The following is a 26,233-nucleotide window of genomic DNA, read 5'->3' as shown; positions in this document are numbered from 1 at the left end:
ACGCCGCCAGCACATTGTCCGCGCTGCCCGCACCCCGCGAGCATCCTGCCCGCACTCTCGCTGCGCTGCCCGCGCCCTGCCCGCACCGCCATCCCAACAGCCGCAGGGATGTGTTCCCCATCTCGCCAGCGCCGGGTCAGCCGGGGCACCCCCGGGGCACCGGCGCAGACCGGGCCGGCAGAGCCGCGGCGCGGGAGGTGCGCGGGGGTCAGGCCCCGCAGGTCGGGCTGGGGGTTCCACGGGCAGGGCGGGGACCGGTCCCAGGCGTCGGGGACAGGGCTCCGGGTGCGCCCCGGACCGGGGTGCCCGTCGGGGTGCCCGGTGCAGGCGGCGGCAGCCGCGGGGGGGCAGCGGGGCGGGACCGGGCGGGGCCGGGCGGGACCGGGGCGGGCTCGGGCGGAGCGGTGAGGGCGCGGGGCGCGCACCCGCGATGACCATCGGCGGCCCCCGCGGCCGGCACCCCCGCCTCCAGATGCCCTGTCTGCGCAAGGTGAGCGACACCGGCACCGGTACCAGTACAGGCACCCGCCCCGAGGGGAGCGGGCACCGCGCCCAGGCAGGGCACCGGCACGGCGAGAACCGGGCACTGGCATCGCGGGGAGCGGGTACCGCGGGCACGGGGCGCTGGGACTGTGGGGATCGGGCACTGAGACCGTGCGGAGCGGGTACCGGGCACAGGCACCGTGCGAACCGGGGACCCGCGGGGACCGGGCGCTGGGACCGGGGGGACCGGACACTGACAGTGCGCTGGGCAACGCGTGTGTCGGGGACCGGGGCACAGCATTTCCCAGTGCATGGCGGGACAGCGGGCGCAACCCTGGCCCCAGCACCGCCACGGGGCACCGGGCACCGCCCCGCGCAGGGGCACCCACGGGAAGGGTCCCGGTGCTGCGTGTTCTGCTCCCCTCCGCAGGGCCGGGGTGCTGCCACAGCCTCGGCAGAGCTCACTCCCCAAAACCGGGGGTCCCCTGGCCAGGGATGTTCGGATTGGTGCCTGCACCTGCGGCATCGCACACTCGCCTGGGTGCTGGGTGCTTTGGTCTGGCTGTGGCGTGCCAGCCTGTCCCCAAGCTGGGCACAGGTGCCCCGGGGAATTGCGGGGTGCCAGGCTGACCCCAGGCTGAGCACAGGGTGCCCGTGTCCGGTTGTGGGGAGCCAGGCTGTGACCAGGTCACAGGGTGCCCCGGGTCAGGGTGTGGGGGAGCCAGGCTGTGCCCAGGCCCGGTGCCCCCGTCGGGAGGCTGAGCACGGCGGGTGCTTTCCTGGCAGATGGAGAGGATGATCGTCAGCATGCAGGACCCCGACATGGGCATCAAGATGAGGAACCAGCGCTTGCTCATCACCGTCATCCCCCATGCCATGACAGGTGGGTCCCCCCATGGGGTGCCCCGCGAGGCGCGTGGGGTGGGGGAGGCGTGTGGGTGCTCCCCAGGTGTCCCCAGCACTGCACCCAGCACCCACCCCCCGGCACCCCGCACCGCTCCCCGCCCCGCACCCGCGGGAGCTCGGCGCTGCAGCTGGGATCAATTATGCATCGGCTGCGCGGGGCGGGCGCTCGTCCTTGGCAGGGCCCCCGTCACCCCGCGTGACCCCTGGCACTGCCATGGTGTGCCAAGCGCCCCAGCCGGGAACCTCCCCATGCCCAGCTTGGGGGACCCCATTGCACCCCACTAACGCTGCCTCGGTCCCCAGGGAACGACATCGTGGAGTGGCTCATCCAGAAGTACGGCATCTCCGAGGAGGGTGAGTGCCCTGGCACGGGTAGCTGGCACTGCGGGGGCAACTGGGGCTGCCGAGCTGCCCTGCAGCCCCCACTCTTGCTCCCCCAGAGGCGCTGCACCTCGGCAACCTCATCGTGAAGCACGGTTACATCTACCCGCTCAGAGACCCCCGCAGCCTGGTGCTGCGGGCGGACGAGTCTCCCTACCGCTTCCAGGTACAGCCCCGCCCGGCACGGGCACTGCCCCGGGTCGGGGCTCCCCCGGCTCGGCTCCGTGGCACCCCATGGCATGTGACTCAGCCTCTCCCTCCCCCCTCAGACCCCCTATTTCTGGACCAGCACGAAGTGGCCGGCCACGGAGCTGGACTACGGTAAGTGCCACCGTGCTGCTGGCACCACACGGGTAGCAGCCCCTTCCCCGCCCCTCTGAGGTGCCGTCGTTCCTCTTGCAGCCATTTACCTGGCCAAGAAGAACATCCGCAAGCAGGGCGACCTGATCGAGCACGAGAAGGTGAGCAGTGCCCTCCTGTGATGAGCTGGGGGGTCTCAGCTCACCCAGGAGCAGGGGCTCCCCTGTGGTGGGGGCACCGGCACCGCGGGGAGTTGTGAGTGCCCTTGGGCCAACGGGACGCGGAGCCGGGCAAGGGGACAGGTACCACACCGTGCCCACCCGGGTGACACCGCCGCTGCCGCTCCCCAGGACAACTACAACCTCCTGCACAAGCGGATCAACCACACGTGGGACTTCGTGGTGATGCAGGCGCGGGAGCAGCTGCGGTGAGTGCGGGCACGGCCCCGGGGAGCGGCCGGGACGGAGCCCTCGCGGGTGCGGGGCAGGCGGGGTGCGGGGTGCCAGCGCTCCCCCGATGCCTCTGCACGGGCAGGGCGGCCAAGCAGCGGCGGAAGGGCGACCGCATCGTCATCGACTGCCAGGAGCAGGCGTTCTGGCTCGTCAACCGGCCCCCGGTGAGCACCGTGGGGGGCGAGGGGTGCCGTGCTGGCGGGTGCAGCCCTGGGAAATGCCCTGGCACCACACACAGCCCCAGCCTGGGGAGCGGGGCTGGGGGGCACAGAGGGTCCCCCCAGCCTCCAGCACGATGCTCTCTTTGCAGCCTGGAGCCCCCAATGTGCTGGAGCAGGGCCCCGAGCGCAGGAACTGCCACACCACCCGTGTCCAGCTGGTGAGTGGAGGGGTCCAGGCACCCCTGGGGCTGCCAGTGGGCAAAGGGCACAGCCATGTGCCTGTGACAGAGTGTTCAGCTGCCCCAGTGGGTGCCCATCCATCCCACCACAGGCTCTGTCCACATTTTGGGGAGGGAGGGGGGTGGTGAGCCCCAGCTCTGCTAACATCTGTGTGTCCACCCTGTGCCCTGCCCCTGCTGAGCCAGGGGGTCTGTGTGTTTGTCCATGTACCCACCATCCCCCTGTGCCAGCACCTCTAATCCCTGCAGGGCACTGCCTTGCCAGGAGCTCTAACCCTAACTCTAACCCTCTCTGTGTCGTGACCCCACTAATGCTGCCCCAGTACCCCCAGTCTGTCCTCACTAACCACCCACTTTCTCTTCTCTGCGCCCTGCGCCGTGTCCTCTGCCCACGTAAGTGTCACTAACCTAGGGCTGGTGTCACACTGGGGTGGGGGGTCACACCCCATGGGCTGTGCTGGCTGAGCCAGGAGGGCTGAGAGGATGAGACTGGAGGCCACGGGGATGGGCTATGGGGTCCTGGGGTGGGGAACTGGATGCCTGGATTGCCAGGGTGGTGATGGCAGGACACCATGTCCTGGCCCTGCCCTGCCCTCACCCAGCCCTGCCTGTCTCTTGCAGACCAAGAACATGGATTACTACAAGCGGGAGGTGAGTATGGCAAGGGCTGGGGGTGGCTCCTGGGGGTCACGAGCTGCCAGGCACCCCAATATCTCCCCTGCATCTGGTCCCAGATTGAGTACTGCAGGAAGGCCATGGCCAGGACCAGGGTGAAGTCCTCCATCTGCCTCGAGGGGTGAGTGGCAGTGGCTGCCCCTGCCGCGGGCCAGGTCCCTGTTGGGGTGACAGGGGCACCCACATTGCTGCAGCTGGCAGGCAGCACCACAGCACCATAACCCTCAGCAGGGAGTGGAGCTGAGGCTCTGCAGAGCCCAGGCATGTCCCCACCACATCCCCGTGGCATCCCTGCAGTGCCTGGGGTCAGTGGCCCTGGCCACCTCCAGCCACCGCTCCCGGCAGGTACATCAAGTTCAACGAGCAGTACGTGCCCCACGACCCCATCATGTCTGGCTGCCTGCCCAGCAACCCCTGGATCACGGATGACACCACGTACTGGGTCATGAACGCCCCCACGTAAGCACCCCTGCCCCACAGCCCCCAGTAGCCCAACCCAAGGACGGGGTGTGGGGTCACACAGGCAGCCATGGGCTGCCAGCCCCAGTGCTGGTGCTGCCTGCAGGGTGACAACCCCCACGAAACTGCGCGTGGAGCGCTGGGGCTTCAACTTCAGCGAGCTCATCATGGATCCCCTGGGCCGGGCACAGCTCCTCGAATTCCTCAAGAAGGAGTTCAGTGGTGAGCGGCCCCAGCCCCATACCCTCAAACCCACTGTTGTGTCCTGGCACCCCCAGACCCATCACTCTGTCCCACTACCTCAAACCCACCATGGTGTCCCAGTAGTGCTTAACCCACTGGCCAGTCCCAACACCACCAAACCAACCCATGGCCTTGTCCTGGCATCGCACAACCCACCTCCCCATGCTGGCATTCCAAATCTGCCACCCCATCCCAGTACCTCCTGACTAACCTGCCCCATGCTCCCCTGGACCCACTGCCCCATACCATCCCAGCTGGCTCCATCCCAGGGGGACTGCAGGGCCACGTGCCCAGCCACAATGGCCTTGGGGGGTTGCCCATGGGGGGTGCCCAGTGCCACGTCCCCCTCCCCAGCCGAGAACCTGAGCTTCTGGGAGGCGTGTGAGGAGCTGCGCTACGGGGAGCAGTCCCGCATCGCCGAGATCGTGGACTCCATCTACCAGTGAGTGCCAGCGGGGCCAGGGTTTGGGGGGCAAAGTCTGGGGGAGGGTCCCACTGCGGGGCCGGGCTCAGCACTGTTTGTGATTCCCCAGACAATTCCTGGCTCCCGGGGCCACGCGCTGGGTGAACATCGACAGCAAGACGATGGAGCGGACGCTGGAGGGCATCAAGACGCCCCATCGATACGTGATGGACGACGCCCAGATGCACATTTACATGCTGATGAAGAAGGTGGGTGAGGGCAGGGCTTGGGTGGGCAGGGCTGGGCAGGATCCTGACGCCTCTGCTCGCCCAGGACTCCTACCCGCGGTTCCTCAAGTCGGACCTCTACAAAAACCTCTTGGCCGAGGCCATCATCCCCCCGGAGACCAAGAAGCGGTGAGGGCAGGGACCGTCCCCCTGGGGCGCTGGGTGGTCCCTCCTGGTTCTGACCCCGCTCTGCCCGCAGGGTCTTCCCCTTCATGCGCAAACAGCGGCACTCCAGCCCCAGCCCGGCCCTGCTCCTGCCCGCGGGTGATGCCGAGGAGAGGGGCAGGAGCCCCTCGACTGCCCCCGTCCCCGAGGAGGAGAGCTGAGGCTGCAGCCCCCCGCCAACATGAGAGCCCCCTGACCCAGCACACCCCAGCCCCGCCGCAGGACCCTGCCGGCAGTAGCACTGAAGGAGAGAAGCCATATCTCCCCCAGCAACCCCCCGGGGCCAGGCTGGCCCCGCTGCAGCCCCCGCTCACATCCCCACACCCTCCCCTCCCTCGGGGAACCCGCACCCAGCCGGCCTGGTGCGGGGTCACCCCCTCCTCCCGCCCCCACCCCGGGCACAGGACAATAAAGCCTCCAATAAAACACTGAGGCTCCCGCGGTTTTTGGGGAAGGGGGACAAGGGAAGCCATAGCAGGGTGCGAGGTGCACAAGGTGCTGGCCACCTCTCCAGGCTGGATTCTGTCCTGTACCCCCCGTGCTGGCAGCAACCCCCTCCCGTGCCTGCAGCACCCAGCAAGTGCAGACCCCAGGCCAGGAGGACCATCTTGGGAGCAGGGTTGGAGATGCCAGGGGCCAGCAAACCCGGGCTGCCAGGGCCCTGTGGGCTGGCAGGGAGCAGGGCTGGCAGCTGAGCCACTCTCCCTGCCCATGGACTGATAATCTGAGCAGAGGGCGAGGATCTCACGGCAGGATTATTCCCTTCCTGGGAGCCGAGCCCCAGCTGTGGGGGATTATCAGTGATGGTTACATAAAGGAGAGGGGGGCTGGTGCCCACCAGTTCTCACCCTTGGAGCCCAGCCCGCCCCACATGTACCCAGGGACCCACAGAGAGGAGCAGGCTGGGGGTGTTCCCAGCCCATATCCCGGCTAACGAACACCGTGGTCCATGGGATGCTGGGCATTACGGTATCCTTCCCTGCCACAGAGCCTGGGATCCCTGGAGTGGAGCAGGGGGCATCCTGAGCTCAGTGCTGGGGCAGACAGAGGAGCCCGGGGGCAGTGGAAGCTGCTGGAGCCTCGGTCACAGGATGGGGCTCGGGGCCCTGGGCTGGCAGGCACCGGGCAGCGACAGATGGTCCCACACTCCCGGAGACAGCGCCTGCCACGCGTCTCCCTCCGGCTTGATCCAAATCCAAGCCCCGGCATGAGATTTCCCTGCTGATGGACTGCAGCGGGAATCTGGGGTGTAAAACCAGGTCACGGAGCCCCGGGTGGGGGGCAGGGATGGGCTGGCCCAGCCTGGTTATCTAACTCCAGCCTCCTTCCACACGCTCCCTTCTCCTGGCCCATCGCTGCCCGCAGTGAGGCCGGGCAGCAGGCAGCGCCTCAGCCATCCAAGCATCACCGGGACACCTGGATCCCTCCCGAAAAGTGGGGGGAGGTTCTGCCTTCAGGAGCCACCCAAAGGGCTGCCAAAATCCCAGAGGTCTCGTGTAACCTCCACTGCAGCACCAAAGCAGGGCACCGTTTACAAACAATGCAAAAGAGCGTTTATTGAAACCATTCCGGTTAGAGCAAGTCCTGTACGGCACAATCTGCAATAAGTTAAAGAACCAAACCAAACAGTCTCAGTGTTAAAAATCACGCTAACACAGAACACAGTGATAATACGCCACCGCCACCCAGCTGGGTCATTGAATCAAGGCACGAAGTCATTCAGGAAATACCGCAAAAAAACCCAATTACACAGGAAAATAAGCTGGAGAAAGGACTGGTTTTGTTAAGAAGGTGCTGGTTTGGCACTGATGCGTTTAGTTGAGCTGCCACAGGGAAATCTGCGTTTCCAAAGTACCTGGAAACGTTAATGGACGACTTAAAGCCAGAAAAGCTCCCCAAAGCTGAAAATCCAGCTCCCCTGAAAGAACATTCAGTGTGCCTATGGGAAAGGGATCAGAGGAGGGAGAGCATGAAGAGAATACAGCCCAGGCACCTCACTCCCTGCCAGGGGAATCTCAGTGGGATACAATCCACATCCAGCACTCGGGCTGGACTAATATGCAAGCCTGGGGTTTCCCTGCCCAGCACCTGCAGCCACACTCCTGCTCTGCCCCAGGTGGCTGAAGGACCTTGGAGCCTCTTATGGCTGCAATACTGGCACGGGGACCTGTGGGGCTGCCAGGCCTCAGGTGCTGAGAAAAGAGGCAACCCAGGCTGGGGGATACAGCAGGGGAACCTCCCTGCAATCCCAGACTCCCTCAGAAAACAGCCTTTGAAGAGAGGAAGAGAGGGAAACTCACCATTTTGAGCCCAGGGTGCTCTGAAGGTTGTGGTGTGCTCACCAGGGAGCATCCCTGGCTTCCTGGCACAGCCTGGATGCCCCAGGACTGGCTCCCTTGACTGCCTGGGATATTGGTCACTGGGCAGAGGGAGCCAGGGCATCCTTTAGGCAGCCACCAGGCCAGCTGGAAGCAGGAGGTGTGTGTCCAGCAGCCCAGTTCATCGTGCTTTCAGACTGGGAAGGCTGAAGCTGTGCCAAGAGCCTGGTGACAGCAGCTGCCCTGTGGCACACTCAGACTCAGCTGAAGGGAAGAGCCAGTGCCCGACCCTGCACAGCCTGGCATTGTTTCCCATCCTACAGTGTTTCTACACATCCCCCAGTGTGAGACTCAGCAGGGGAGGGAGGCACTGGCCAAACCCCCTCCAGGCAGAGGGGGCAGAGCCTGTGAGAGGTTATTTTTAGGGTTAATTTTTATCTTCAGGACTGAGCAGGCAGTTCAATCCCTTTTCCAGGCTTTGCACCTTGTTTCTACAGCCTGCACTGGCACCCACCAGGACAGGGCAGAGCAAACACCCCCTGATGCTACACAGATCTCCAGGAGGAACACATCATCTCCTCACAGCAACCTGTCCCATCCCTCAGGAAGGATACTGGGCTGGGCAGAGAGGCACCCGAGGATCCCTACCCAGCATCACTTCAATTCCAAGGGTAAGGAAGCAGCATGGAGCTCCTGCCCACCTCCTGGCAGAGGGGACAGTGCTTGGAGAAGGCTCCTCAGCAGCTGCAAGGCTGAATGAGCAGGGAGCTGGCACTGCCACTCGGGTACAGGGCTTCCCAGAGCAGCAATCCCAGCTCCCAGGAAAGGTTAAAGTGCAATTCTACTCTGAAAAAAAAATGTCCTAGATCCTCTGGCTCCTTTAAATCAGGAGAGGTGGTGTTGGTACCACCAGGGACCAGCCACCCTGGGCTCATCACCTATAATGAGAGAGGGTAGGGAGGAACATGGAGACCAGCTCCCTTTCGGTGTCACCAACACTGCACAGCCTGCTTGGGAAGGAAGCAGCAGGGGAGACAGACACAGGCAGGCTGGTGACTGCAGAGTAGGGCATGTGGGGCTGTTCTTAATAGAAAAGGCCATTTTCTAAGTAGAACAACACTTTAACCTGTGCTCTGCTGGCCCAGGTGACCCCCAGCCCCATGGACAGGCACGGAGGGGGTCTGGCACTACACACACCCACCACTACTGAAGCAGGGCCCAAATCCAGGAGAGGGTGATTGCAAACCAACCTGTAGCCAAGCACCTCTCCCCCAGCCAGGAGAGCTGACTCAGAAAGGAAATCTAACATCACACATTGAGCTCCAAGCACCCCAGAAATCATCCACTCCAGCATCCCCAGCAAGCACATGTTTTCCTCCAGACACGCTCCCGAGTCAGCACAGTTCTGCGGGCACAGAGGGATGGAGGGGAGGGCCCTCTTCCCCGAGCTGACAACACTTCAGTGGTGGCCAAGAACCGAAGTCCCATCAGCTCCGAGGATGGATGCACTGGCAGCTGCCCCCACAGCCTGGGTGTCCCCAGACACTGGGGGCGCTTCCCTGTCAGCCACGCTTTGGTTTGCAGGTCGAGAAAGGCAGCTTCCCATCTGAATCCATGATCTGGGCTTGTTGAGAGCACGGCTGCAGAGCAGAGGCAGCCTGGAGATGCCTGGCCCTGGGCAGCCTCTCCCCCTCCCTGGGCAGGCTCAGTCCCGGCTGTGGAATCGCATCCTGTAGAGGCGGTTCCGGATGTACTCCTCACTGTCCACAGCCACCTGGTTCAGCCAGATCACTTTGCTCTCTGACACATCCTCCTTCAGCTTCCTCTTCATCAGTGACACGGGCCCTGGCTCCTGGCTGGGCCGGGGGCCCCTCAGCAGCACGTAGCAGGCGTGACGGCTCCGCTCGAACAGCGCGGCTGCAAGGCACAGGAACGCCCAGCCTAAGCCCTCTGTGCTCGGCCTGGCCACCAGACCCAACACCACACACCCAGGGAGGCCAGGAGGGACCAGTGTCCTCCCACAGCTCCCTGCTGGAGGGCTGGAGGGAGAGGACTTACCGCTGAATGCAAGTATTTGGTCTGTGTTATTGCGGAGCTCCAAGAGGACGTTATTGTAGGAAGGATGGAAAAGGTACAGCTTCTGGAGGGGAGCTGTGGATCTCTGCAACAGGACACGATCAGGACACAGACCCACACGTTATCCCAGAGACAACACCAGCACCTGGCTCAGCTATTACTCATGCTGGACTGATTTCATCCAGTCAGACACTTGTCCATGTCAGCCCAACTCATCGTGACTGATGTCACCAGGAACTAGTGCTGGGATTTTGCTTTCTGCTCAGTGCTCTCCTCCTCACCCCAAGCTTCCTGAAAATAGCTGGCCTGCCTGCTGCAGGCAGGAGACAGATTTTTACCTCAGGGCTGGCAGAGTGAGCGAGGAAAGCAGAGGAGGCTCAGCTGTGCTTCAGCACCCTCTGAGACACAACCTGTCACCAACACTGCCTGTCACTGCCCCGGAGGTCTCTGCAGCAGCTGAGCTGTGCACTGAGGCTGCCAGAGGCTGCCTGGGGCAGAGAGAGGATATTCACATGGCCACGGGAGATCACTGCATGCAGTGCTGCCATGGGAGGCTCCCAGAGAAACAGCAGCACCTCCAAAGGTACCAGGGCAGCAGCCTCTCACCTCACTCACAGTGCCACACCAAGGCAGGGCTCTGGGCACCCAGTGACTTTGCTCATAGAGCCACCAAGTTCCTTTTCTCTACATAATCAGCCTGAGGATGACAAAAGCTGTTGGTGCCACCACCTGCTAGCAGGGACACTGCTATGGACATTGTGGACCCAGTAGAGACCAGATCACACACAAGGCTCTAGGTGCTTTCAGCAGAGACCCCGCACACATCCAGTGTGGAGGCTGCAGCGTCAGTGGCACAGACAGATGAGAATGTCATCTGGGAGAAGGGAGTAGCTCCACCCAATTCTGGCTCTATGTCTGGAGCACAGCAGCCCCTCAGCAGCAGGACTCACTGTCTCGTTGCCTGGCTCCTCGTAGTCCCCCCAGATGAGGAAGGTGGACCGGTGATCCGCAGTGGAAAGTGTGGCTGGCTCAGGACTCTCTGCTCCTGAGTTCAGATTCAGGTCCCACTGGACTGCTCCAGATGCACTCTCAACAATCATCACCTAGCAGGGAAGAAAGGAAAGGAACTCGTAACAAAGGGATCTAACAAGCCATGAGAGACAAGTCAGGTCAGCTGTCTCTCCCTACACTGTCTATGGGAACAAGTATCTGACAGATAGGAAGATGAGGAAATACTTGAAGTGGAGCATCACAGAGCTGTGAGACCTGGGGTGGGCCACGTTCAAGTCACAAGTTTTGCAGCTATTTCAAGGGGTTCAAAGTTCTGTCATTGAAGTCTCTTGCTGACAAGAGAATTAAAGTGCCTGAGCTGGCTTCAATAACCTGTTGAAAGAGATCCTTTCCTAGCTTAAAGCCTCCTAAAATCAGCCAGAGAGAACACATCCCACCAGCTGTCCTTGACTCAATGCCTGCTTGAGCTGTGAAATACAGAGAAAAGTGAAGTTAAAAGGAAGAGATTTCAAACCTTCTTCTTGTTGGGTCCAACTTCACTCTCCAGGACAATACCAGGAACATCAGGTTTGTAGTAACCGAGCAATGGCTTACTGAGGGAGAGGAAGAGAAAAGAGAGATCAGAACCCACGCCAATGGCTTGGGCATACCTTGCTCTTTCCAAGCAGCCTCTATCCTCCCACAACTGCCCTGGTAAGAGACTCGACTGCTACAGTGTTGGGTCAGCCTGGTACCACCCCAACTCTGAGCCCAGCCACGTCACAGCAGGCACAGGATGAGGGATCAGAGCTCTGGGCTCCTCCGTTCTGAAGCAGCCCCTGACATTTGGTAACAGAGGGCACACGACACAATAAGCACAAACAAAACCAGCATCTGCCAGGACGCTGCTGTTGCTGGGAACCTGGAAATGCCACATCCAGCCCACACTGGGAACAGTACCTCAAAGCACGGGACACATTGAGGGTCCACAAAGTCTGGAGATTCTTTCCATTGATCAGCGTGGCCATCTCTGAGTCTACAACCAAGATGTTCTCCCGTGACTGCCCAGGAATTTTTGCCAGGTAGCGAAAGTCTCCAGAGCTGAACAAGGACACAGAAATCATTAATCATCCTGGAGGATTCCACTCTGAGGTTCTGGGTTTTTTCCTTGCGCAGTAAATGCAAACAGGAAACCCCAACCTGCTTTCCCTGTTTTTCTGTGAACCCCTGACAAGGCCATTAACACCAGCCCTCTTCCTGAGCTTTGGATGTGCTCCTAGTCCAAAAGCCATGTAGTCAGGAGAGAACAAAGCCCCAGCAGCCCATCCTGACAGCAACACCAGCACCCTCCACTCCACCAGCCCCCAAGACATAACCTCACACCTGAGAAGGGATACACGGTGCGTGGGGCTGTCAATGTTCTTCTCCCACTGAGGATCTTGCTGGAGGCTGGGAAGCTTAGTTTCCATTCCAGTTGCTGCATTGTACAGATCTTTCAGAGAATATGCATAGAGAGAGTTTTCTGTGCAAAAAAAAAAAAAAAATAAATGCAAGAATGAGAGAGATAAGTTAACCTGCCCCTGCTCTGAACTCTATGATTTTTCCAGATCTGGCAGATAAACTATATTTTTAGGGCTTGCATCATAGAGTTGTAGTGGTATTTTGAGATTCAAGCCTGCTATTGAATGCCTTTAACATCTTATCTGTTCATAATCCAAGTGCTCCACAGTAATCATTTGCTATAAATGACTGTGTAATCCTTACATGCCTGACATTTGTTAAATAAAATCACTACAGTATGTAACGAACCACAGTTTAAGCAGAAGCCCCCCCTTCTCTTGGCCCTGAACAGCTCTTTGGCCAGGTGGAAGCACCACATGGCTTTCAGGAATGCAAAACACTCTCTCAGCCAAAAAAATGTTTAGTAATCCCGATCTCACAGTTACAATCACTCTTCCAGACTGATTTCCCAAGCAGAACTGTACCTGTATAGAAAAGGAAGTAGGGGGAGGAGCCCAGGTTCAGCCTGATGTAGCGAGCGCTCCCATCCACGGCCAGGCTGCCAGTGGAGCCAATCTGCTTGCCATTCTTTCCTGAATGGATGAAGCTCTTAATCTACACAGGGAAGGGATTAAAATAACCAAAAACCAACAAGGTTAAAACTGATACTGAACAGCAGCTGAATGGGAGCAGCACAGGCTCGGATGGGAAGTCTCTCCCTGGTTTTGGAGGAGTGGGCACAAGTTTGGTGACCCCTCTGCTGTGAATACTTTTGCAAGTTTGAAAACCAATTCCAGCACAGCCACTTACCCTGAGATTTTGCTACCTCTGCCACCCACCTTCCCTGCAGACCAGGACTGCTGAACAGCAGCCCCAGCTCTGCCAGGGACAGAGCCTGGATCTTGAATGGATCTGAGCAGGGACAACGACAGAGAGCAGCTAAAGGCAGAAACAAAGCACCATATGGACACAAGGGAAACTTGGCTTCACATGGCAGCTCTGCTAAATGTTTTAAGTGCCCTAATCTACTCCTCCTAAGTCTGATGTAAAGTCCAAGGGGATAAAAGAGCTGATGGGTTTCTTTCTCTTTCTATTCTTTGTGCAGGGTAACAGGATCCACTAAAAACATTTCACCCAGGGGAATAAAGGTTAAAATCAGGATCAAATTCAAATGTCTGGGCAACAGTCACAGTCTGGAGAGAGCGATGCACATTAGGGAAAAGAGAAACATCAGACTCAGAGAGACAGCATCCACAGAGATGCTGAGTCAGGCAGGAACCCTTCCTTCTTCCTTCAAAGGGATGCACTGGGGAAGCGAAGGAAATCTGCTGCTCCTGAAGTGAATCTGGAGAGTCTGGCAGGTGAATAAGGGACAAAGATTGCTGAGGAGAATGAGAACACAACTGGAGAGGGAGAGCAGCTGTTCCCAGCCTCCTGCACTGGGAGGAGACACAAACCAGCTCTTGTAGACAGGATCACCTTTACTGGCAAGCACCGGTCCAGCAGCTGCCCTGGGACAGTGACAGCCAAACATATTCACACAGGGAGAGAGAACACACACCACCTCACCCTCTGCACTGCTCAACCCCTCTGTGTGCTGCCAGAGGTCACAGACCCTGAAAACTGGATTTTCTGGGATGTATTGGTGCTGAAGTTTGCAGCAGGTAGGGGGTCAATGAGGGTCTCTGAAAAAGCTGCCACCTAAACCCCCTGCACACAGACCCTTCCCCACAGATTGCTCACAGCTCTGCCCTTTCAGGAACATTCAGCTTCAGCCCCTGATAGCAGCAAAGCTGCTTCACTTGAGTTCTGAATCTCTCTTCTGACCAGACTGCCCTTTCCAAGCTGCACAGCTCCACTCAAGCTCCCTACAGTTTGTGTGATTTCTCAAAAAAGAACATACTTTTCCTTAAGTTGACAGAATGCTTGCCAAGTCCGGAGGGAGGAAGGGATTTCATACCAAGATAGCTAGAGAGCTTAAATGGAAAACAGATCAAAAGGCAGTCTTGCAGAACAGAGGCTACATTCAAACATTTCTTGGCTGGCTAAGATTAAAAAAAACAAAAGTCTTGAGATAACTGGGATAGCAAAAGCAAGGAGGAAAAGGAACAGAAGAGAACCATAGGAGTCAGAGAGGATAGAATTTCTGATGACTCTGGCAACAACAATGCCTCGGACAGCAAAACCCTATTTTCTTATGGAAGACATTGGCCAAGAAGGCCAATGGCACCTGGCTTATATCAGCCCCAGTGTGGCCAGCAGGACCAGGGCAGTGACTGTACCCCTGTACTTGGCACTGCTGAGGTCAAACCTTGAGTCCTGTGTCCAGTTCTAGGCCCCTCATGACAAGAAGGACATTGAGGAGCTGGAGCATGTCCAGAGAAGGGAATGGTGCTTGGAAGGGTCTGGAGCACCAGGAGCAGCTGAGGGAGCTGGGGGGGCTCAGCCTGGAGAAAAAGAGGCTTAGGAGTGACCTTTCTACTCTCTGCAACATCCTGACAAGAGGGAAGAGCCGGGGGGGGGTGGGGGTCGGGCTCTGCTCCCAGAGAACAAGTGACAGGATGAGAGGAAACTGCCTCTGGGGAGGTCCAGGCTATTAGGAGGAATTTCTTCACTGAAAGGGTTGTTAAACATTGGAAGGGGCTGCCCAGGGAGGTGGTGGAGTCACCATCCCTGGAGGTGTCCAAGAAATGACTGGACGTGGCACTCAGTGCTCTGGTGTGGGTGACAAGGTGGGTTTGAGAACAGGTTGGACTTGGTGATCTTGGAGGTCTTTTCCATCTGTGATTCTGTGACTGATATGAGGACATGGGGCTCCCATGGCTCCCATGAGACTTGCAGGGAGCTGTAACTTGTGTGCTTTGAGTGGGACAGACCAGGCATGCAGACAGTGCTGTGCCACTCAATCACAGATGCAAGTATTTTAGTACAAAACCAGTTTCAGCTCCATGACTTTCCCCCTCTCAGAAATGGGAAAAGCAATACTGGGACAGAGATAACAGAACCAGCAGCTCTTTCACTGAATGAACCCAGGTCAGAATTAACCAGCACAGTGACACTGGCAAGAGAGCAGTGCAAAAGCAGACCACAGGCAGAGAGAGGGGAGGGATCAGAAAAGGGCAGTGGTGGTACAAAAGCACTGTCTGTGAGCTGTGCTTTGATCTAAGAGCCAAAGCTGTCAGGGTTTGTTCACTTCCACTTCTCTGAGCAGAGAAGTAGAAAACTGCAAGCTCATCTTGCCCAGGCTCTCTCCACAGGCAGCCCAGGAACACACAGTGAGGAGAGCAGACTGAACAGAGGGAGGGATTCCTGGCCAGCTCTTTGATTTATTTTATTTTTTTAAACCATAAAACACTTGCATTGATTTGCAAGTACATCCCTGGAGGGTGAGAAAGAACCCACCCCAAACCCACAGAAATCAGAGGCTTCTGGACACTTCCTGTTGGACCACAAGGTGGTAATAAACAGCATTCCTGCCCTGCCCTGTGGTCCAGCCACTGGGGTTATCAGAGTTTCAGGAGGACATACCTTCTTTCCTGTAGCAATAAAGATTATCAGGTCCTGAACTCCATCACTATCCACATCTGGAATCACTGACACAGGAGTCAGCAGAGTGTAATTAGCTCCAAAGTCACTGGACTGTCTCCACTGAATCTCCCCTAGAAGACAGTGTGAAACAGTCACTAAGAGGCACTTCAGGTTGAATGCTCCTGTTCCAGCCCAGCAGCACCACAAACCAGCCACATTTATGCTCATCATGGGGTACTTCCTCACATTTCTGCATTCCCAATGGATCCCAGTACCCACAATTTCATCTTCCACTGGAAAGTAACCCTAGCTGCCTGCAGGAATGCACCCAAAACCCTGGCACAAAGAACACCTTGCCTTCCTTTTGCCTTAGGTTAACAAGCTTCTCAGCACGTTCATGGCATGGAGAATCCTTTGTTGGGGTCTAAATCCCTGCTTCTCTGCACCTGAATCTGCACAGACATTTTGAGACCATAAAGCAGCTGAATTCTGACCACAGTGTTGCAGCTCCTCCTGGCAAAACCTTTTTTCCTGCAACTTGCCTCCTGCAGAATGTTCCTGCAGATGTTCCATGCTGACATGACCAGCCACATCTCTGGCCACATCCCACCTCTCCCCCGTTTGAAGAACGCAAACTTGTTTGTAAACTGAGGTAGAAAAGCTTTGTTTTTTTAAAAAATATGGTGGGGGGTGTTTCTCTTCAACAGCTCCAGAAAGTTGAGTGGCTCCACTCCATCCACTCTGTCCAAGGCTTTTGGCCACTTTCCAGTCATTGCCCAGTGGAATCTCCAGTGGAATCTGGTGGGGAGGACACTGCTGGGGGGTTTTAAGGAACACTCCAGTCTCTTACAAAGTGCCCAGAGGGGAAATGCTGACCCTCCCTTTACACAGCAATTATCATGTCAGGAATGCAAAGTAATCATCTGCTCTTTGTCAGGAAGGCAGCTGGACTGAAGGCCAAGGAATTACTACCTGATGCTGTCTGCAATAATTTAAGGCAGGATGTATTTCCAGTAGGATTCCTCCAAAGCTTTTACTGCAACACCGAAAAAAACCACTTGGATTTGTTACTATGACAACAGATGTGAAGTAGAAGAGAGCAGATTTCCTAGTTTCTCTAGGAAATCATGGGAAGGCAAAGAATTTTGCCCCTGAAGACACTAAGCAGGCAGAGGAAGGAGAGAACTGGAGTTTTAAATTACAACATCCTGGCTTCAGCACAGTCCAAAGGTACCAAAGACAGACCAGGCTGATGAAATTCACTGCTAATGTAAAAAGCTCTAATCTCTGCTGGTCAGAGAGCAGTTTGGGAGAAAGCACCTCAGTCTCTTAAAAGAACAGTCTGACTTAACAGAAACAGGTAACAGTGAGACAGAGTCAGCACCAAGCACTTGAGAAGCTTTTCCTGCTCTAACCCAACCCCCAAAGAGCAGGAACTGTGAAACCAGTCCCCTCCTGCTCCATCACCAGGAGATGGGACAATTCTGTCTGACACTTTGAGTGCTGTGGTGCTTCCTCAGAGCCCGGGGTCACAGCAGAGGCACAGCAAGAGGAGCCAAGATGGAAATTAGACAAGTGCCTAGACTGCAAATCTAACCTGGGTGAAAGGGTTGGGGTTTTTTTTTGTCTGGAAGGAGTAATAAAATTGGAACTTAGATGACTGAGTTCAGCTCTCACTTCAAGCAGCTGCAGAGGACACAGAGACTTTCCTCCCTGACAGACATTCTCCAGGTTGCAGTTCTGGTTTATTTAGTGATTCCTCACACAGAAGCAATTCCACACACCTGATCATCATGCTGCTTTTTCTGCCAGATCCCTCAGGAGACCAGAGCTAACCAGAGGGTTCACAGTGCAGGCTGCTGTAGGATCAGGTGAAGGGAGAAGGTGTAACAAAACACTTACTCCCATTCTCTTCCTCAAGACTCTGCTCCTGGCCCTGGCAGAGAGAGAATACTCAGCTACAAAGACTTTTGCTTTGACCTGGAACAGTTAATCTTAAGCTCTTGTGTCCCAGTTTGCTGGCAAGATAAACATGCAAGAATGTTAGATGTCCCACACAAACAGCAGCTTGCACTCCTACACTTCCCTTCTTGTTTGCTCAGGTCACTTCTTCTGGCAGTGAAGAAAGCAGCACTTAACACAACTTGAATTGACAGAAAAACACTAACTTTATCAGCATTTAATGATCAAAACCACATCAGACACTTTCAGATGATAATCTGCCTATCTCTACTTCAATCTTCCTACAGGCAGGGGCTAGACAGCCTGAGAGCCCTGGAATCTCATCAAATCCTCCATGATGATGAATCATTAACAGCTAAAGATTGTGCTGGCTACTGTTTTTAGCACACAGTGATGTAAGTCAGACTTTGCCTCTTTGAATACATTTAGCCTATTTAAACACATTTTATTCTACTCTGCCCTCCTAACCCCCAGTAAAAGTCAACCACGCTCAGAAACTGCTTTTAACCTACTTAACAGCAAAAAGGCATCAAACATGTAAACTTCTGGGTTATCCACTTTTCTATCTGAAGCATGTTTTTCTCTCTTGCTTTTAAGTTATCTATGGAATGTTTTCTTTACTGTATTGCTGTGACCTGTAGCTTAGCCTGGGTCCTTCTCTCCATGCTTGTGCTACTTCTTTATGGCTGTCTTTAGTTACAAGCCTTTGGCTCAGCAGCCAACTTTCTACACTTTGACCTGAAAGCAACTACTTCATTAATAGTCTAAAAATAACCTGTGCTAAGGCCTACACATGAGAGAAATAGTGCTAAGATATCTCCATTGCTACAGAAACTTTCGAGCTGCGTGCACCTACACTTCCATCTACACTGGAAATTAAAAGCTACTCTAGATTTTCCTCAGGTTCTTTAGAGCTGTACCTCTTGCATTTTCTCTCTCAGAATTTTTGGAAAACAGCGTGTGAGGGTTTCAATACCAGATACAGAAAATGGGATCCTAGGGAGAACATGCATTGTTCTGACCTCTGAAACAGTGATCCCCAAAATGGAAATGTATTTTAGGCTTTGTCAGCAAGGAAGGTTCAAGGTGCAGCAGATGATCGTTGCTCCCAGAGCAGTACAGGCACTCCTTACCCCACCCCGTGCTGGGCAAGATCATGAGGAATTTCTTCATCTCTAGGCTCAGAAAGGAAGAAACCTTTCCAGGTAAAATCCTGGACTATTGAAACAGGCTGGCAAGTACTTATCTAAGTGCTCTCCTTGATGACTTGAAAATCATAAACCCCTAGAACTCCCACTCCTCTTCCCACTTGCAGGAGGTTCTGGCATGCACATGCAAATAACTGGGAAACACTGCAGGTGGAGGTGTGTTTCCAGGCCCTGAGAGTGTAACATTCACAGCTACTGACTGCTCCTCCTGTTTAGAAAGCTCTTGGAAGGCTGGTCTTATGAAACACTGCTTGGCACAAACCCCCAGCACAGAGCCCAGCCTTCGGAACAGCGAGGGTGAGAGAGCTCCTCGACACCTGGCAAATGGCTCTGGAGAGGTTTTCAAGCCAATGAACACTCAGTGCCCTTTGTTCATGTACCAGTCATGTCACACTGCCAGGGCCCTGTCCCCTGGCTGGCAGCAGGACCCTGCCCACACTCACCTGTCCGCAGGTCAAGGGCTGTCAGGGCCACTGGCTTCCCCACCACCAGGCAGCCCGGGGCCCCCGCCCCGCCGAGCTGCTGGATGCCACACTCCAGCCACTCCACATCCTCGGCTGCAGGACTCTCCCAGAGAGCCCTGCCGTTCGTGCCAGACACAGCAGCAACAAAGGCACAGGGAGAAGGCAGCCCTGAGGAGAAGAGATGTCAGAGGGAGCTCTACCTGCACCACCTTTGCTGCCCCGCACCACCGCCGGGAGCTGGGACTCACCCAGCTCCTCTCCCCACCCACCTCACCCAGTTTTATCTCCCAGTCCCTCACTACTTAGAACTAAAAGAGAAAGGACAGCCCTCAGTACAAGGCTTTCTGTCCCTGAGTCAGCTACCTTCATCCAGGCAGGAGCTGTTGAAGCTGCTGCTGCCGTTGCTGGCTTTGAAAACAAAGAGGACATCTTGCACTTTGTCTTCGTTCACATCTTCCAAAGCAAGGAACTGGTAGGCCACTGTAAGAGACCACAAGCCAGGCTCTGGTGAGGATTTCCTCAGCCTACAGCAGAGCTGGCTGGAGCAAAAAACAAATTCCTAGAGACCTACTCACTGCCTCCATCTCGGACAGTGTAACGTTAGGACAAATCGGATTTTGTATTAAAAAATGCCACGTACATGAGTACCAAGGGACAGGAAGTTATTGCCAAAGGATTTTTTAAATTTGCTATCCCCCCCCGTGGATTTGTCTATTTTTATAGCCAAGCAGCCAGAATTTGAACCACGATGAACTAAGAACAACTCTGGTCTTGGTGTGGGGCTGCTATTCTTGAAGCATAAAAAACCCACCCAAAACCCACCCAGAAAACCCAGATATTCCATCTTTCTCCCTCTCAGCTAAAAGCAGCCTTCTTGAGCTCAGAGCAGCAGCACCTGGGATGCCTGCAGTACCACACACAGCTCAGTCCCTGCTGTGAGCACTGTCTCTGCATTTCCAGCACTTCCTGCACACAAGATTAAAGAACAGCTCTCCCAGAAGCCAGTGCTGAGCCACTGGGGAGCAGGACCCAGGCTGAAGAGCCAACCAAAGCAACTAGAATAAAAATAGCAATAGCAACTATAAAGCAATTTATAAAAACAACAAGATGGAATTCTTCTTCTCCCCTTTCCTGCTGGTCATGGGGAAAAGGGAGAAAGTCATAGGGACGGAGTTAAAAATGCCTTATTGCCTCCACACTCAGCTCAAACTTCAAGGGAACATTTTACAGAGCAAGCTTCAACAGAGATTCATTCCCAGATACCCTTCCCCATTTTTTATTTTTTTTTAACAAATGAGGCCAGCCTGCTACCTTGTCAATGCTTCAGAGCAGCATGTAATTTCTCCACTAGCTCCTGTAAACACCTCCTGGAAGGCCACTCCAATTATGCCAGGCCACTGCTTATCCAGGTCAGGTATTCAGAGCTCAGGCTCCCAAGGGCAGCACTCCTGCAGGTCTGGCTCCACGTCGTGCTTAGGTGGAGGTCCAACAACCCAAATTCATGGCACAGAAAGCAAAAGGACTCTTGGTAAGTACTTACTGGGCTACAGCAAACTCACCTGCGTTGTTGTAGTTTTGGAACCACGTTTTTTCTGACACTGGTCTCTCTGGGCAAGGGATGATAAAGGAGAAAGAAAACACAATGACCAGGCAGAGGAACAAGGAGACGAAGAAGGCGGCCGTGCGCCAGCGGGACAGCCGGGACAGCCCCGCCGTCTGCTTGCTGATGATCCTCCTCTCCACGGAGTTCTCATGGTTCTCCTGAGCTTTGGCATCCTCAGTCTTCAGAGGGTGGATCTCAGCTTCTGAATCTTTGTTATCCATCACAGCTCATTCGTGGGTATTCAGACACCCTTCTCCCCCTTCACCTGCAGCAACGGACAGAGAAGTTAAAATACATTTCGGAATGTATTAAAAAAAAAAAATCCATTAAAATATTCTTGTTACTACCTGATAAGTCACGCTGGAAACATTTAATGGGAGGTGAGCAAACCAGTGTATTATCTCAGAGCTGCCGGTGCTGGAGGTCTCCCACACGGAGCAATGAGGAGAGACTGTGGGATGCAGGAATAGCACTAATTCTTCTTCAGAGGAGGGAATCAGCTGTGCCAGAGCTGGACAAAGAAGGCTACAGACCCCACGCAGAAAGGACTGACTGGTCTATAGGTCTCCCTCAAGAAAAACACCCCAAAAGCTCCTTTTGCTGCAAAGACTTCTTGCCACCTCCCGTGCATGTCAGCCTGACTCCCGGCTGGAGAGGTGAAAGGAAAGACTTGTGACCTTTATATCCCAACACAGGACTGTTCCCTACTGTAACGTGCACTTGAGCCACTCCAGGAGAGAGAGAAAGAAACAAACACCAGCATATTCTGTATAGGAACAAACCAAAGCTATTCAATACCTTCTCAGATGACAAAACACTGGATAAGTTCAGCAACCCAGCCCTGCAGAAGGCAAGAGAGTGATGATTTCCCTCCCCGGAGGTAAAACAAGGCAGGAATTGAGACTAAAGTCAGGCAAATTTGATTTTATCAGACTGGAAGAGCTAACAACTGCTATTTTAGTTTCTCCTGCTATAAATCATAATCTTGAGCTACAGCTACAAGAAACAGAGGAGTTCTGTGCTAATGTGCCATAAAAGGGGGAAAAAAAGAGCACTAGTCAGTTAGAGAAGGTTGTACCTCATTACCCACAACAATAATAAAAATCAATGCTACACACAGATTCTCTGACAGTGCTTCTTCAAAAAAACAGCAGAAGGGAAGAAATAAAGAATAATACATTCCAGTGGGCTTGGAAAAAGCTGCATGACAGTGTTATGAAAAGTTATATCAGAGCAAATAAACATGACAACCGAGCCAATTTTCCATGACCGTGCCCAGCAGTCACGTGCCTGGATTGTCCACTGGAGCCTTTTACTTCCCCAGCAGAAAAGAGCTTAAACTCAGCACTAACACAGCACAGAGAGCTTGGGCTTTCAACTCCAACAGCAACTGGGCTTGTTGCATCTCATGTTTCATGCCCAAGTTCATTTACAGGTCCAGTGAAACACAAGATGAGTCACCCTGGGAGGCCAAGCTCCTTCAGGCAGCTGCAGCTCCCCAGGTTGCCCCTGTCCCACACAGAGGCCTCTTCTCTTCTGGGTACAAATCCCGGAGGAGACAGACCTATGGCAATGCAGGGGGTGAGGTACAGGATCAGTGGGACAGCTCGACACCACTGTCAACCCTTTAACAAACCCCAGAGCCTGACAGACTTATAAGGTCAGTTACAAAGCACTTACTCCAACCTGAGCACTCTGGCATTTATTCCATGACATCAAGTACAGGATCACACTACAGATAACTTAATCCAGCCTGCACAATACCATGCAAATGAATCAATAATGCAGAAGTTGTATCTCATTCCAAAGATCTGCCCTTCTCATCAGCACCAGCCACACCAGGGATACCTTCACGAGGCTGTTTCCAGACCAACTGCAGGCACCTGACAGGGGTAGGAAGGCTCCAGATGGAAAGGGGAAGAACACAGAGCCATGCAATCAGCCTTTGCAGAGCTGAGCACAGCTCTGTTCCTGCACCAGACCTTCAGCAGGTTCAAGGTACAAGGCTGCAGGCAGAGGCTGAGCAAATGATTTACCACCACAGAGCGGCCGTAGCCAAGGGGGCGGAGGCAGGAGCGGGTTCCGTGACCTCCCGTGGGATGAGGCAGATGGCTCGTGTCCCTCTGGGTGTCCCTCTAGGTGGATCTTCTCAAAACCAGTGCCCACAGCATGGGCTGCAACAGGGCTCCAGCACAACCCTGCTGGCCTCTCCAGCAGAGCCCTCCACAGCCCCCCCCAGTATGGAGCTGGGAAAGCCCCAGGGCACAGCCGAGTGCCTCCAGCACCTACCAGACTTCCCAAGAAGAACAAAAACCAGGCTTCTCCCCCCTCAGCCAAAAGGGAAGACACAAGCTTAAGGCTGCATGGAAGGCCTATTTTTATGACTCACTACAAATCACACCATTGTCATCTAGAGTGGGATGAGAACAATGAAAAAGCAGTAATTATCCCAAAACCCCAGCAATTCCCCTCCTTTTGCACCAATGACCCCAGGAGCCACCGAGCACAAAGAGCCCTCAATGCCTTTAAAGCAATTCTTTCTCTTTCCTTTCAGGCTTTCAATAATGCCCTTTGCACCCCTGCCAGAGCAGAGGCAGTGCCAGAACAAGGACCACGAAGGTCAGCGGCAAAGATTCAAACAATGCAGGAAATCCCATCGCCCGCCGCTGCCAAAGTACGCGCTGGCAGCATGTGAGACGGCCTGAGCGCTGAGCAACAAAGAGGGCTGGTAATCAGCTTAATTGAAGACAAGCAGAAAATGATAGTGTGCATTTGAGATGGTTTCGCTGTCCTCCAGCAGCCGACATTTTGTCTCCCGCTGATAAAAGGACGCGAAATAACTCCCTGGGAAGTTGAACGCGTCCAGGCACCTCGCGAGGGAACAGGCAGTGACAGGACCCCGTGCTGCTGCTGGGGAACACACACCACGTGCAGCAGATCTCACAGCCAGCACCAGCCCCCTGCCCAGGGATGGCAGGAAGACTTTGCAGAAAAGGAAATAATTAGAAAGCACACGGGACGGACCTGAACTGAACCGAGGGAGCACAGCCAGGATCTGCATCTCAGACAGGGCTCCAGCCCTCCACAAACTCTAAAGGCTGCTTATCCCAGCCATGGGATGAGCTAGGAGCAAACCCTGACCAAAGCTGAGGGGAACAAACACCCTTTCCTGTCCCACAATAACACCACCATGCTCAGGACAAACACAGCTTTACTCACCTTCATGAGGGACTGACCAACTTCTTCTGCTGAAGCCACAGCACAGATTTACAGATCTGATCTGAACCAAACCAGTGACACTTGTGCAGCTAAACCACCATTACCAGTCAGGCAGAACTGCTGCCTGTGACAGAACTGTGCCTGACGAGCACAGAGAACCACACACAGTCAGGTGGGTGAAGGCTGGTGACAGAAACCATTTAAAAATCAGTGTGATGGAAGGTTGAACTCATTTTCCACCCATAAAACACCAAACCACAGCATTTGTAATGTCACCAGGCAGCACTTCTTCCTGGAAAACTCCTAGCAGTATATCCTAACTTAGATTTGATATTCAACACGTCTCTGTCTTTCACAGAATGATGAAATCAGGTTTTGACTGGCCATTTTAGGAACACAAACACAGCATTTGGCTGGTTTTGTTCTGTTTGTTTGTTTTAAGCACCTTGCAGGTTCCCTTCCTGTCAACCTGAAACTGCTGCAAGCCCCGAGCTGCAATCAATAATGACAGAACAGCCAAGTTTTGCTCTGAGTAAGAACCAACATCCCCATCACAGCTGTCTTCCACAAGCTGACTATTGGGTTTTGATCCCACGCACAGCGTGGCACTGCAGCAAACTCGCCAGGCAGTCACCTGCTGTGACACTCAGTCTTGGGTCATTCGTCCCCTTTCCTGCAGTCCCACTTAGATCAGGGTTCAGACAAGAGGAAATAACACATAAGATTCCCCCATACGAGATTTTCCTTCCCAAAGACACTCATGCTGTCCCCTGCACTCGAGCTCATTGCTTTGCTGAGTCACCTGCACCATCTGACTCCAGGGGATTCTGTTCCTGTCGCGTCTCTGCAGCCTTTGTAAGGACCCAAACCCCATCAAAGAGGGTTAGGAGGCCCTGGCACAGGTTGCCCAGAGAAGCTGTGGCTGTCCCATCCCTGGAAGTGTTCCAGGCCAGGCTGGACGGGGCTTGGAACAACCTGGGATGGTGGAAGGTGTCCCTGCCCATGGCAGGGAGTGGAACTGGATGGTCTTTAAGGTCCCTCCCAACCCAAACCAGTCTGTGATTCTATGAAAAAACATCTTTCTCCCAACCCTGTTGTCCTTGTCAGCCACTTCCAAGAGAAACCTCTTTCCCCCCGCCCCCAAGAAAAGGAATTTTCCCTTTCCTCTCTTGCACACATACACAGAGCAAAGCTCACTCGAGGCCATTCCACCCCACTCCCGATATCCATCCCTAGGGAGCCTCCACAGCCCCTCCAACAGGGCCCAGTTCTGCCCTGGTGCTGGGCAGGGCTGGTTCCCCCCCCCCACTGCAGGACAGGCAGCCCCCTCACTCCCAGCAGTTACACAAGAGGCTCCTGCCTTACAAAATAAGGGAAAAAAAGGCTGGAAATGAGGTCAGAGTTGAACACACTAAAGCATTTTTCTTTCTGCAGACCAGGTTCGTGGGGTGCTGAGGGAGGGAGGAACAGGAGTTTAACCCTCTGAGGCTCTGAGTGCACTGAGCCCTGCAGAGCTGAGCTGTCTCTCGTATCTGTTTGACTGAAGCACAGCCCCGGCTGCTGCACAAGCACCTCCCCGGGCTGCCCCGCAGCCGACAAACACAGGGTAAACGGGTCAGACAACCTCGGCAGGGCCTGGGCTTGGGAAGAAGGGATTAAATTCTGTCCCAGGCTTCTCACTGTGCTTCTGGGAAACTTCTTGAGCTGGAAATCCCTCCGGGTAAACGGGGAAGGCACCAGGGCTGGGCCAAGCGCTGCTGGAGGCATTGACACTCGCGGGGTCCCGCCGGCCCGGCCGTGTCACTGACACTCGCGGGGTCCCCCCGGCCCGGCCCCGCGGCTGCCCCTCGCCCCGCGCTGTCACAGCCGCTCCGCGTTCCCAGAGGCGGCGGCCCCGCGCGGGCAGCGGAGACACCGTGGGAGCCCGCTCCCCTCCCCTCCCAGCGCGGAGTCGCGGCCCGGGCACGCGGGGCAGCGGGAGGACGCCCGCACGGAGCTCCCCTTGCCCAGGGGGCGGCTCGGTGCCCCCCCGCCGCCCGGGGGGGCTCAGCCCACCCCGGTGCCCCCGGGCCCGGCCCGTCCCCGCCCCGCTCTCACTCACCCGCCGCCGCCGTCACTTCCGCCTCCATCGCCCGCCGCACGGCGGAAGTGACGTCACGCCGCAGGGCGGCCTTTCCGCCCGGCCGCGGTGGCGGGGCCGGGGCCGGGGCC

General features: G+C 55.5%; 2 protein-coding genes across 7 annotated transcripts; one reads left to right on the top strand and one right to left on the bottom strand.

The window, feature by feature from the left end:
- Positions 1-404: 404 nt before the first annotated feature.
- RGS11 (regulator of G protein signaling 11) lies at positions 405-5,579 on the top strand. Of its 2 annotated transcripts, none has more exons than XM_032704052.1 (17): positions 405-490; positions 1,270-1,366; positions 1,693-1,743; positions 1,830-1,936; positions 2,040-2,091; positions 2,173-2,231; positions 2,421-2,497; positions 2,605-2,686; positions 2,833-2,901; positions 3,550-3,573; positions 3,657-3,718; positions 3,943-4,056; positions 4,163-4,278; positions 4,654-4,741; positions 4,833-4,971; positions 5,036-5,118; positions 5,189-5,579. In XM_032704052.1, the coding sequence occupies exons 1-17, from the start codon at positions 431-433 to the stop codon at positions 5,313-5,315; spliced, it is 1,407 nt and encodes a 468-aa protein (XP_032559943.1). In that variant the 5' UTR covers positions 405-430; the 3' UTR covers positions 5,316-5,579. The 2 variants fall into 2 exon arrangements, with proteins under 2 accessions (XP_032559943.1, XP_032559942.1); XM_032704051.1 differs by having other exon boundaries at positions 408-490; positions 3,544-3,573; positions 5,189-5,315.
- A 1,105-nt stretch (positions 5,580-6,684) lies between these two features.
- FAM234A (family with sequence similarity 234 member A) lies at positions 6,685-26,162 on the bottom strand. 5 transcript variants are annotated; one of them, XM_032703660.1, is made up of 13 exons: positions 22,652-23,629; positions 21,151-21,254; positions 20,760-21,068; positions 19,564-19,680; positions 19,180-19,368; positions 15,567-15,697; positions 12,524-12,653; positions 11,922-12,060; positions 11,499-11,639; positions 11,074-11,152; positions 10,499-10,651; positions 9,531-9,633; positions 6,685-9,389 (listed from the first exon to the last, which is right to left on the bottom strand). In XM_032703660.1, the coding sequence occupies exons 3-13, from the start codon at positions 21,022-21,024 to the stop codon at positions 9,178-9,180; spliced, it is 1,659 nt and encodes a 552-aa protein (XP_032559551.1). In that variant the 5' UTR covers positions 21,025-21,068; positions 21,151-21,254; positions 22,652-23,629; the 3' UTR covers positions 6,685-9,177. The 5 variants fall into 5 exon arrangements, with proteins under 5 accessions (XP_032559551.1, XP_032559550.1, XP_032559553.1 ...); XM_032703659.1 differs by lacking the exons at positions 21,151-21,254; positions 22,652-23,629 and adding an exon at positions 26,124-26,162; XM_032703662.1 differs by lacking the exons at positions 21,151-21,254; positions 22,652-23,629 and adding an exon at positions 24,825-24,942.
- Between the last annotated feature and the right edge of the window lie 71 nt (positions 26,163-26,233).

This window comes from Chiroxiphia lanceolata, chromosome 16 (assembly GCF_009829145.1).
Source record: "Chiroxiphia lanceolata isolate bChiLan1 chromosome 16, bChiLan1.pri, whole genome shotgun sequence".
Taxonomy (NCBI): Eukaryota; Metazoa; Chordata; class Aves; order Passeriformes; family Pipridae; genus Chiroxiphia; species Chiroxiphia lanceolata.
Note: the sequence above shows the minus strand (reverse complement) of the source record. Positions and strands in the feature narration are given on the sequence as shown.

Excerpts from the sequence above, each read along its gene's own strand:
- RGS11 (XM_032704051.1), top strand. The coding sequence starts at position 431 with ATGACCATCGGCGGCCCCCGCGGCCGGCACCCCCGCCTCCAGATGCCC. Across the intron at positions 2,092-2,172 it reads GGCCACGGAGCTGGACTACG|CCATTTACCTGGCCAAGAAG; the intron begins GTAAGTGCCACC and ends TTCCTCTTGCAG. Across the intron at positions 4,742-4,832 it reads ATCGTGGACTCCATCTACCA|ACAATTCCTGGCTCCCGGGG; the intron begins GTGAGTGCCAGC and ends GTGATTCCCCAG.
- FAM234A (XM_032703659.1), bottom strand. The coding sequence starts at position 21,024 with ATGGATAACAAAGATTCAGAAGCTGAGATCCACCCTCTGAAGACTGAG. Across the intron at positions 11,153-11,498 it reads AATGTGTCCCGTGCTTTGAG|TAAGCCATTGCTCGGTTACT; the intron begins GTACTGTTCCCA and ends CCTCTCCCTCAG. Across the intron at positions 9,390-9,530 it reads CCAAATACTTGCATTCAGCG|CCGCGCTGTTCGAGCGGAGC; the intron begins GTAAGTCCTCTC and ends TGTGCCTTGCAG.